The sequence below is a fragment of the Palaemon carinicauda genome, chromosome 16, assembly GCF_036898095.1.
Source record: "Palaemon carinicauda isolate YSFRI2023 chromosome 16, ASM3689809v2, whole genome shotgun sequence".
Classification (NCBI taxonomy): domain Eukaryota; kingdom Metazoa; phylum Arthropoda; class Malacostraca; order Decapoda; family Palaemonidae; genus Palaemon; species Palaemon carinicauda.
Window position 1 is genome coordinate 604,821 of NC_090740.1, and position 13,013 is coordinate 617,833.

At 40.9% G+C, this 13,013-nt stretch overlaps 1 protein-coding gene across 1 annotated transcript in view; it reads right to left on the reverse strand.

Annotated features, from left to right (window-relative positions):
- Nucleotides 1–492: 492 nt before the first annotated feature.
- Nucleotides 493–13,013, reverse strand: part of LOC137655903 (cell growth-regulating nucleolar protein) — a 38,059-nt gene continuing 25,538 nt past the window's right edge. Inside the window, exon 3 of the mRNA XM_068390121.1 lies at nt 493–1,431. Within this exon, the coding sequence (XP_068246222.1) occupies nt 733–1,431 (699 nt within the window). The 3' untranslated portion in view covers nt 493–732. The remainder of the gene's footprint in view (nt 1,432–13,013) is intronic.

The following is a 13,013-nucleotide window of genomic DNA, read 5'->3' on the forward strand; positions in this document are numbered from 1 at the left end:
TTTGGCTGTACAGTATTTTATTCTGGTTATACTGTAGCCTTGTTATAAGATATAATGTAGTGTTTTGTAAGGTTTGGAACGAATTAGGCTATTTGCAGGTGAAATGTGACTCAACACGAAAAAATCACTTCACACACACACACACATATATATATATATATATATAATATATATATATATAATATATATATATACACTCAAACATACATACATATGCATATATATATATATATATATATATATATACACTCAAACATACATACATATGCATATATATATATATATATACACTCAAACATACATACATATGCATATATATATATATATATACACACACACACTCATACATACATACATATGCACATATTTATGTATAATATATATATATATATATATATATGATTTATATATATATATATATATATATATACACATACATATACACTACTGCATTATATCATACATATACATAAGGTAATGCTGTAGGGACTTTAGTAGGTCTGCATTGGGCTGTCTTATACTGTACATATACACATACGTACACATACTGTACACACACACATATATACATATATATATATATATATATATATAGTGCCATGTACCACTATCATTCAATACCATACATAATCAATCAAGTACAGTTTATACTACAGTTGAAACAAATACATTTATGCTCCATTTCCCATCTACTACAGTATACAGTACTGACAATGTACACTTTAAACTACATTAAACCTCAGTAGTAGCCCTTAGCTTTACTCTCTCCTTAACAACAACATATTTGTCAGTCCTTCTTCCCAATTTCTTAGTTATCAAAGCATTAATTTCTATATCTGATTTTATGTGAGCAGCTTCACTCTTAGACTCCATGTACAATGAAAAGAGCTTTCGTTTGAGATGCTTCATCTTCATTCCTTCTTCAGGTGCATCTTTCAAAACAGTACAAATGGCCTTGTTCCACTTGAAAGGAATGTGGTTACTGGTACATTCTGCCTCTTCCTCCTCCTGCACCATACTCTCATCCAGTTTATTCTCAGGTTTCACATTTTCTTGGTTTGATTTCTCATCTTCTTCACCTGCCACCTTCTTTTTCTTTTTCTTTGGTTTCTCAGAATCCTGACCTTCATCTTGATCTTCGATGTGTTTCCTTTTTTTGTCCTTCTTTTGAACTTTGGTCTGCTTTTTTCTTCTCTCTTCTTTTCGCTCCCTCTTTGATTTACGGTGGGCTTCAACCAGAGTATCTTCCGTTGATACTAGAGAATCTACTTTAGTGGCTGAACAATCCTTCTCCATCTTTTGAGAATCTGGATTACTCTGACTGGGATTTAGATTTGGAGTTGTCTTCAACATACTGTGGACTTCTTCAAAATACTTCCATGCCTCTTCAGCTAAGCCTTCATTTTTTACATGGCTGTTCTTCAAAAAGTTCTGAAATATATATACTTTATATTATATAAAATATTCAATGCCTTCAATTGCTTTTTATAATTAAAAGACCTCACACAGTGATATTTAAAGTATCACAATTCATCAAAGTTAATATATGGTTAAAATAGGAATATCAAAGTTGATATATGGTTAAAATAGGAATAGTTAAATCTTATTCTACTCAAAACTCGATCATGGTGATAACTCTCAAGTCACTGCCATTTCCCTGTATCAACCATCTACTTACAGATAATTTCTAGCTTTTGATAACATTTAAAGAAATTTTCTTTAAATCTTATGACTAAAGAAAACCCCTTAAAAAATGTTTCATAGTAAATTTTCATAAATGATGTAATGAAGATTCCACAAAACTGTAATCACGTGTATCTGAGCTGTTAAATAAAGCTGCAAATGTTAAATCTAATAAAATATAAAAATCATTTGAGACCTACTGTACTTGCATTGCCTCAACAATATTTTGAGGCCTATTTCTTCACTTACAGGCTAAATTCTCACCAATGCAAATCAAGTGCAAAATTGTCTGACATGCCTGATATTTTCTTGGTGCATGCAGTGCTCTGGGGTTTCTCTAGCTATCTTAACAATTCTGAATGTTTCGACATGCTAATATTTAACCCTTAGCAATGGGAAGCACAGCCAAGGAAACCAATTTTCAATCTCCCTAGGAATTCAGACAATCCCCCCTTGGATGCTGGTATTCCACTTACCTAATGGTACATATGTGGTGGGATGCCAGTGTACCACCCAGCATTAAGTGATTAAAAAACTACAACTACTGACACTAATTGCAGTGCTTAGATGCAAACCCAATTACTGTATTGTACTCGAAAATTGATGTGTACTTAACCCTGTGCTACCCAGATTTATGCAAAGCAACATCTCAGTGGTTGACATGAAAAAATTGTCAAGAGTGACCTTGTAAACAGTTTGATGGTTACACAAATTTACATCACCTAATTTACATATCTCATTGATGTAAGCTATATCTACTGTGGTAACACTATACACAAATGAGACTGGTAATACCCTATCATTGTCAACCAAAACAAGGCTGTCCTGTCCTTATATATATATAAAAAAAAAAAAAAAAGTGATTATGAAGTTCCCTGAGTATTTGCCAAATTCCTTATCATCCACGGTGTGAGAATAGGAATAAAAAAGAAGAATGAACAAGCATCTAAAAATTAAATCCACCTAAAAATAAAAAGTACAGCAGATTAGCTAAGGATCATTTCCTCAAAAATGGCAAATTTGGAAATAATTTGTATTTTTCTTTACTATACAAACCTGAGCTCTTTACTATGGATATACTGTAGATGTTAGTGCAAGCTGCCAAACAGCTATAAACCTTTTAATGAGGTGTCAACAACCACTTTGGGTCTTATCAGTGGTAGAAGGGGGGTGAAGTAGTAACCTGACCAACACCCCTTCACTCATACCTTTTTCATTATGATCGTAGATGGTACCTTCTCCAAGGGTAGGTGATAGCAGGTAAAGTATGAGTAAAGAGCTCAGGTTTACATAGTTAGGAAAAACACAAATTACTAACAAATTTGTCATTTATTCCAACACGAATACAAACCCTTCGCTCTTTACTATGGAGACTTGCATCTTAGGTGGGTGGAAGTCTCTTCAACAGGCTGAAACTTTTTAACCAAGCATCACTGGATCCGAGCATGATAATGGGAAAGATGAGCATCCTGACACTTCATAAACCAAGGGTCAGACAATACCAGTGGGTTAATGGCCCGTGCAAAAGTGATTACAAGCGTAAGAAAGTAACTGTGATTATCATGGTCTATGTATAATTCATAGGTTTGTGAATGGATACAAAAAAGACCAGAAGTCCAAACACCCCCTTGTAAGGAGATTGGGGAAGTAACAGGGAATATAAAAACATATATTCTTGCTACCAGCAACAAGGGACATACCTGCAGTCGAAGAGATACAACTTTAGACACTGTGCCCCAAATGAGGGGAAGATAAAAGAACCTGCTGACAAGCAAGCGCTTCAATTGCGGGCGAGAACCTTGAATTTGTGCAAGTAGTGCCTCTGCGCTGTTGCGATATACAATAGAAAGCGACCAGGATTGTCGGTTCTCAATTTGAGTCTAGCAACAAAATCAGGAATGAAGCTTTCTGAGACTTGCTTGGGCAACGGTATGGGAGACCACGCGACTCTCTAACCCCTTAGTAGTGATTAAAGCGAGAACCTATTTCCAAGTTAGATCACTGTTTGAAGCCTGAACGACTTGTAAGCGCTCACTTTCAGGGGAACAGACAACATTCCATGAAAGTGGTCGCATTTCTGAGAGAGCATGTCTGTTCAGACTCCGCATGAGCCTGGACAGCTCTACTGAGGAAAAAGCGACCTCTCTCAGTCTAAAGACTTGGCTTATGGCTGAAGGATAGCCTTTACTACCAAGACTGAGAAGTTTTTTTCCTCTAAGAGAAAAAAGTTAAGAATTTCGTGTTTAGGGGTAGTGCGGTTCTGAGTAGAGAAAACCACCTTCCCCGATGCTGACCACACAAGATGTCCTACTTTGCCCAGTAGACTGAAGTCAGGAACCTCCTGAGGTAACCAGACATTTGTTTCACTGCTAGTGGCAAAAACCCTATCAGTGAGAAGATGCGGGATATCCTTTAGGCATGCAGTTAAAAGGATCCCACTGTTTGAATGTAAATCTAAGCATGCGGTTGGTGTAGCAAGTTGGGGGGGGGGGGGTGAAAAGAAGCTCCCTCGGAACCTCTGTCAGCAGTAGGAGCAGGTCAGGGTACCACTCTGCATGTAGCTATAACAGGACTATCCAAATGTGGATAAGTTTGTTGCTGATCTTATCCTGATGAGTAATTCCTCACTGGTCACCATCATTCCATTAGCCTGTCATGTTTCATAATTCTCACCATCCTTTACACTCCTGTTTCCAGAGGTTAAACTAACTAGGCCTAGTTTAGCTTTTCAATCTTGTGAAATTAAAGCTCTTTTGATGGACGTTGATTCCTATGGAGGTGTAGATGGTATATTTTTCCTTTGTGTTTTTATAGACTGCAGATTTCTCAGCTCCAAATTTATCTTATTTTGTGCAAGTTAGCAAGAGGAGGAGCTTTTAGTACTTGTTGGAGAATAGGTAATGTTGCTCGACTATGTAAATGTGTTTGTGGTTGCTCAAGTCCAACTGATTACTGCCTAATTTCCATAACTTCCACATTATCTAAATTTTTTGAAAGTCTTTATGCAAAATGTCTAAATAGGTTTTTCAAAGGTAATCATCCTGTTCCCTAGTTTGCAATTTGGTTTTTGTAAAGGCCTTGGAGCATATGACGCTCTTCTTACAATCTCCAATGCTGTACAGAAATCCCTTGATTGTGATCAGGTGGTTCGTATGATTGGTTTTGATTTTAATGCTGCCTTTGACCGTGTTAATTATGAGGCCCTTGTTTTCAAACTCAAGCAGTTGGGAGTTGGAGGGTCTTTTCTCAGCATCATTATTGAATTTTTAAGAAATCGATTGCAAAGAGTTGTTGTTGATGGCACCATAGTGAGTATAGGAATGTGATATCTGGTGTTCCTCAGGGTAGTGTTCTTGGCCCATTACTTTCCATACTATACACACATGTGGCTTGGACTAGATAACAAGCCCATTGCATATGCAGATGATGCTACTCTCTTTGCATCAATTCCTCCTGAATGTAGATCTGAGGTTGCTGAATCCCTTAATTGAGATCTAGCTAAAATTAGTGTATACCTAACAAAACTCAAAGTATGATTGTAAGTAGGTCAAGGCCTGTTGCTTCACAACATCCAAATCTCAGCATTGATAATGCCTAACTCTGTATGACTTAAAATTTTAGGTGTGATTCCCAACTGCAAATTTACTTTTGAGAAACACATTAAGTCTGTGCCTTCTTAAATTGCAGAGAGAATTGCATTATTAAGAAAGTCTCGTAAGATTTTCGATGATCAATCGATTTAGAAGTGTTTTAATAATCATTCTACTTTGTTTCGAGTTTTGTTCTCCTGTCTGGTCTTCAGCTGTTGATTCCCCTCTTAATTTGTTGGACAAGAACTTGCAGTCTACTAAATTTCTTATTCCTGATCTAGATATTAATCTCTGGCACCATCGTTCAATTAGTTCGTTATGCATGTTCCATAAGATTTTTCATAATTCTGACCATCCTTTGCATTCACATCTTCCCGAAAAGCACTAACCTATTTGTAATACAAGGTATACTGGTGATTCTAATAGTAAGCCCTCCTACATCATGAGACTCAATATCACACAGTATTCTAGAAGTTTTATTCCAACTGTGACTAAGTTGTGGAATGATCTCCCTAATCGGGTGGTTGAATAAGTAGAATTTCCAAAGTTCAAACTTGTAACAAATGTTATGTTGAACAGGCTAACATAAGTATCTTTTATAGTTTATATATAAAAGATTGTTTTAATGTTGTTACTATTCTTAAAATACTTTATTTTAATTGTTCATAACTTTTCATATAGTTTATTTATTTCCTCACTTCCTTTCCTCACTGAGCTACTTTTCCCTGTTGGAGTCCTTCGGCTTATAGCATCCTGCTTTTCCAACTAAGGAATAATAATAACAATAATAATAATAAAGTTGAGACCGAAAAGTTCGAAGGTGGTTTGAAGATGAGTCCGGCACTGGCAACAGTACACGGGAAACTCTCAGTTGAGGGACGTCGAGAATAGGTTAATATCTTTCTCGGATCATGACCTGCGGGAGTACTCTCAGGATCCGCTCTACTAATAAAGTAGGTGAGCTTTGCCCTCAGTTGTTTTAGGGATAAATTTGATCCAGAGGTTTCTCCTTTAAAGAGCTGTCCTCCCCTGGTCTGAGGTTCTACGAAGATAGACCTTTAGACACTCTACCGGACATAGAGAGACATCTTCCTTTAGAGGGCAGATTCTCCAGGGCCACCAAAGCTCATTCTTAGAGAGAAAGGATGGATCAGGGAAGAGATTCAGTTCTCCTGTTTCTGAGAACTGAATGTGGCCCTCATCCCTAGAGAGGGCCACTATTTCACTAACTCTAGCCCCTGAGGCTATAGCGAACAAAAAAATAACCTTTTGGGTTAGATCCTTAAGCGAACAATCTTCATTGTTCAAGGATGAGGCATAATGTAGGACCTTGTCCAAAGACCAAGAGATGGGCTTTGGAGGTGCAGCAGGCCTAAGCCTCGCACATGCCTTCGGGATCTTATTAAAGATCTTGTTCGCCAAGTCTACTTGAAAGGCATATAGAAGAGGTCTAGTCAAGGCTGACTTGCACGTAGTTATCGTGTTGGCCGCCAAACCCTGGTTATGAAGATGGATAAAGAAGGACATGCAGAAGTTCATTGAAATCTCTCTCGGTCCTTTTGCTTTTACGAAAGCAACCCACTTTTTCCATGATGATTCATATTGTCTTCTAGTTGACTTAGACTTGTATTCCTCTAAGAATTCTATATTGCCTTTTGAGATCCCAAATCTTTTCTTAACCGCTAGGACAAGAAAATCATGCAATGAAGGGTTTGGGTTCTCTATAATAAATTGAAGGCAACTAATCTCTGAACCTTCTGGAGTTGTCCCGCCTGGAAGGATCTCAGCTTGTTGAGGACTCTCAGCAGGTAATTGGACGGGATGAACTGGAAATCCTAAGTCTATCCCTTCCATCTCAGAGACAAGATGTTTATCATTTAAATTAGAGGGACAAGATGTTTATCATTTAAATTAGAGGATCCTCGTATGGGGCTACATATCAAGGTAGTTCCTTGACAGCGCTCGTAATGAGGAGGTCGGACTGCAGTTCGGGGACTTGTTCCCATCTGGGAGAGAATAGGTCTGCGTCCATGGACCATTCTAACTCTATCGGCCTGAGCCTGAGTAGAGCATCCGCTATCACATTGCGGATTGGTTGTATGTGAACTGCTGACAGGTGCCATCCCTTTAGGTAAGGGATGGCTAACTACACTTAAACTGTATAAGACGTTTCCTAGCATCGTCGATTGCAGCGTCTCGTTATCGCTTTGGAGTCCCAGATCAGCTGTAGACAATCTGATCTGCTTGGAGAGAGTTTCCCTGCTCATGACTGGACCAACATGGTCTTGGGATTTTTGGGCTTTGACCTTTGTTAGGGAAGCGATTAAGGAAGGACCGCTATCGGTCTTTTTAGGCCTCTTCGAGCGTTTGATGCTTGTTTTTTCCAGGTTCCCTGCGCATCTTGCCTCCGTGCTCTTAGCACAGGGCTTACCTTTATTGCGAACTGGAGAGAGAACAGGGTTCCTCCCAGATCTTGTTTTGGGAATCTGAAATTTATCTTTCATCCATGATGTTCCGGGGACTGGATCATTTCTTCGGATGTTCATAGACCAGCCATCTTGGGTGTTGCCCACCCCAGCCTCTTGTCCAGGAACAATGTTGCCTGAACCTTTCTTAGGCTTAAATATTGCATGACTGTGTCTGCCAATTTCATGAAGGCAGCTAAGACTCTGTCTAGTCTGACGAGTATCTTCCCTAGGAAGTACGTTACTTTGTGTAACCTGAATCTTAGATAGGAGGGGAAAGGGTGATTGACTGGAAGCTGCCGATAGACGACTTTCAGGTCTGGTAAGACTATAGGCACCCTTTTCTGCAGCGGGGGTCCTTATGTTCAGGAGGATAAACCTCCTGGACTCGTTCCATTTGGACTTGTGAGTGGCGATAAGTCCTGAATGACTCTGAATTTTCTTGAGTCCTTCTCGTAAACACACAATGGCCTTCCCTGGAATTCGGTGGACTAAAGTTTCCTTACCACCTGTATGCTCTAGAGCTCTCAGGTAAACTCCTCCAGGAGGGTTTTGGATAATCGGAGGAGTAGAGGAAATGGTGGTAGAGATATCTCCACCTCTCAACTTAGTCCCATCTTGATTAGGCCATTGACCCAAGGATCGAAGGTCCAGCGATCCTAAAGGAATCTCCCTCCTACTAGAAGCATTCCTATGCTTCGACTGATCAGTAGGAATCTTTTTTCGACCATCTGTCTGTGATGTCTCGGTCACTACAACTGTGGATCGTTGTTGAACCGCTCGAAATGGATGTCCAGACCTCTCCATCTTACTTTTAGGTTGGGGACCCACAACCTTAGAAGATTCTCTTTTTGAAAGGATGCCCCACTTTTGGAGAAGTCCTACTTTCTCCGTAGAGGCGTTCTTAATCGCTTCCTTGACTACCTCGTCAGGAAAGAGGTCTTTACCCCAGATGTTGGAAGATATTAGCTTTCTTGTAACGTGTTTCTCTGTTGCGTTAGCTAACACAAACTCCCTACATGATCTTCTAGCCTTTATAAAGGCATAAAGGTCTTTTACCAAAGTAGCCATATGAATTTTGGCTAAAACCTTAAGCATGTCTGGGGTATCTTGATGAGCCGAACAGAACTCTATGTAGTTCTGTAGAGATAAGGAGGCTGCAAGTCTCTCCTTTGTTTCTTGTTCACCCTGTAAGAGAAACTCAGATAATTTTGGAAGATTTTCCTTGAATTGTCGACTGGCGATATCCGCCTCAAGTCTTCCTACTGAAAAGGTGAAATGGGCCTCCTTCCAGTTCTTCTCCTGTCTGGGAAATGCTAGTGACAGAGGCTCGCACTCTTTGAGTGTAGGACACGGTTTACCTGTCTCTATTGCCTCAGTGACATATTTGAAAGCCTTCTCCGTAAAGGGGAATGAAATTGAAGCAGGAGCAAGGAAGGAAGAGTGCTTGTTACCCGGTGTGGTTACCTTCGACACCGAGTAACCCGCCTTTTCTATGCAGCTTGATAGGATAGCCTGTGCTTTATCATTGTCGAGAATCATAACCTCCTTTGATTCCGTTCCTTTTCCTGATGTTGGTTCATCCTTCAGTCTAATGAAACAGTTCGGGAAAGCGTCAAAGCTTGGCCAGAACTGGATTTTGTCCAAAGGAACAGCACCCATCTTCTCCGAGATGTAGAGTTTGCCGTTTAAAATCAGCATTAGCTCCGCAAACCTCCAGGGATTGGTTGTGGAGCATGTCAGAAGGTCTTGATCTACGAGTCTTTTGTACGACCCTTTAGGAGCGACAAGTGGAGCTTTGCCAAGCTCAACCTTGCATTTCGCTTCCTGCTTTGTGCTCTGTTTGCACAAATTTTCTACTAGATTCTTGACTTGGGCCCATAACTTGTTCATCCCATCTAAAAGAGGGATAGAAGGCGGAGATATCGATGTCGTTGGCTCATGAGCCTGTTGGGACGGAGGCAATTCCAACCCGACATTCTCCCCTTCTTCCCGTGGGCGCTTTTTGCCCTCCTTCCCGAAGGTTATCTGGCCATCGGGAAACGTACCTCGTGTACCACTATTTCCTTACTCGCTGTTGGAAATAGTAACCTACGCATCTTGTCATTAGGCAGGTAAGGTCCCGGAGAGATTTTCTGAAAGCCTCTCACCCAGTTGCGTAGTTTGAAACGAGCTGCATCCCTAGTTTCCACCGACTTGGGATTCTTGAAACCTTCGGACAATAGGGCCCGACATACTTTGCAGGCCTGAGGGTTCCAATACTGTTGGTGACCGGAAATAATATTGCAGGGGGCATGAAACCTGCATGCATTATGTCCGTAAAAACACTTACTCTTAGTTTTGCAGAAGACTGCAACACATGACATCTGGCATTCCTCCTGTAAAGAAAGGAAAACAAAATGAGAATACGATTAACTCACTGATAATCAATAAATCAAAAGTCATGTCTTGACAGAATAGCTTAGGATAGCAAGCTATAAAGGGATAGTAGGAGAGACATACTTGTGTATCCATTGCAAGCAAATGCTGGTACCTCCCCTCAGTATTAAGTGATAGGAATTTCCTTTCGAGGGAATTCCAACTGAAAAAGGGTGTTTTCTAACCCCTAGGGATAGGGAAGTGTATACTTCACTGTCCCTTTCATACTAAATACTGTGGGGTATGGAAGACCGATTTCTTAGTCAGCTTAATGAAGAAACACTATTCCTTCAATGTAAGAGCGGCTGCAGCATAAGCTCACATAAGGATACCCAAGATATGCTTGAAATAGTTACTGTATAATCATATCATAGTTTTCTATTTGCAGTATGCACTATATTGCAATATACTGGCTACTGTATAATTATATATAGTATGGAAAGGAAAAACATATATTTGTATATATCCCACCCAACTTATTTGCTGTGACCCCCCTTACAAAACTAAAACATAAGAGTTTCCTAATCATGGAGACTCGGGGATAAGGGCTTTGCCCTTTAAGGGTTAGGAGTGTAATCTCCCGTCCTTAAAATTTTAATATTGCAGGGTTATCTGAAGACTGATTACTAATGAGAATATTGAAGAATTAAATTCTTTCAATATGAGATTGGGTTCCACAAATATTTGGGTAGGATTTTCAAATATATTGGAAAAGCACTACTAGCATAAAATATACAAAAGCTTTCTATTTACAGTATATCCTATACTGTAAAATACTAACTACCTGTATAAACATATACTGTAGTACAGCCAGCATGTCGTCAGCATAGCTAGCTAATGCTAGCACATCTAACCTGCTAGCTAAAAGAAAAAGAGATAGCATGGAGAACAGGCTACCTAATACTGTATATACATACAGTAAAAGGGATGTAAAAGTCTACTATTACTACCTTCTCCAGAAAAAAGGTTCAAATGGAAGGGGAGAATATAAAATTCAAGCTTCCATCCAGCTACAGTACTGACGCCGACAAGGATCTGTCTAAATCTTGCCGGCCGGCACCGCTGGCCAGTACTAGTACAGTCAGCGTGCTGCCGGTTGAGCAGGCACCCTTCTGTGCCGGCCTGGTAGGCAGCACCCCGGCAGTAGCCACTGTTGCTAGCAGTTCAAGAAAGAACTGAAGAACCTTTATAAACAGAAGGGACTTCCCACTTACAGCCAACATGGCCAGCAGCTGCCCTAGTTGCCTGCCAGCAGTCACCATGACTGCCGGCCGGCAGCAGCCATGATTGCCGGCCGGCAGCAGCCATGATTGCCGGCCGGCAGCAGCCATGATTGCCGGCCGGCAGCAGCCATGATTGCCGGCCGGCAGCAGCCATGATTGCCGGCCGGCAGCAGCCATGATTGCCGGCCGGCAGCAGCCATGATTGCCGGCCGGCAGCAGCCATGATTGCCGGCCGGCAGCAGTCTTTACTGCCGGCCGGCAACAAAAATATCCGGCAGCTCACAGCTGTCATTACTGCCGGCCGACAGATGTTAAGACTGCCGGCCGGCAGCTATCAACTGAAAGAGGGGGAGTCTGGTTGATCCCGGCAACCCACCGCTAACAGTAAGGTTGCCGGGATCGCCAACATAAAGGGATAGAAGGGAATGGAAAGAGGGTCCTGTGAAAGGTACAGCAGGAGCCGGCCTTAGCCTGTCCTGCCCCACCCAACAACTCCGTTCCTGTATTAGAACTATCCCAGGCGGCTAAAGAATTCTATTCCTTAGCCTAGGGATAGATTAATATAAATAAGAGGTTGGTAGCACCCTCGCCACCACCTTGAAAGTAAAGGAAATGGGGTTGAAGTGCCAGTGTCTCCTAAGCATAAGAAGAATCTATTCCTCAGCCTAGGGTCCACTAACAAAGGACTAGTCTGCTAGGTCACAGGAAGAATGGTCATATCGTACAGACCCTTCAGGAGTGGCCTAGGGAGGTCTAGCCACCTATGTCGGTAGCCTAACGTAGCAAAAGAATTCTATTCAATTTGCCAGGTAGCTACCCACCACAGACTAAAAACTCTGAGATTCTGGCCAAAACCCCAAAAACCTGCATCTGCGGTTACGGAGGAAGGCCAGAAAAAACCGTAGGAAAGTCATGCCTGAATTAAAAATTCGAGGCTGACCCGCTAAGGTTGTAGCCAGAGGCTACGCTCAGAGGGAAAAGGGATTACCCTTGAAACTCCCTTTTTGAGAGGGGTAAAGTTCATCCAATTAAAAGAGATATCTATCTCTGCCTAATTGAAATCACCGAACACAAGGGTAACCGGGGAGTGTCTAACCTATAATAACACGCCTAGGATAGAAACCTAGGCGAGACAAGATCTCGGTTACCTCACTCACCGAGAGACTAACTATACGATCGACATGGAAAGGAAAAATATGCACAATGTAAATATCTTTACAAGAATATATGCCTAAATAGCTACATAAAATAATTAATTAATGAAATATGAAGCTATTTAAAAACCGGGAGGTCGTTCTGCTAACTAAATAACATGCCCAACGAACGACAGCGCTCATAGCGCCTCCGGTACAGGCTAGCTCTAAACACAATAAATTACTCAAATTTCACTGTGAAAAGGAAGCTAAAAAAACTATTCATTGTAAAGACTCAATACTCAACTTTCCGAAGGCGAAAGAAGTCGGAGAATGCATAATAAATCCTTGAAAATCGATCGAAAAGTTAGATCAACAGGGAACACCACTAAGCGAAATCGCTACAAAATTAGGAATGTCCGTCATCCTGGGAATGGCGCTGGGGTGGTTTTCAATAGTAGTACGGGAACGGGGGTAACCTTGTTACGGCCCCCTTCTATT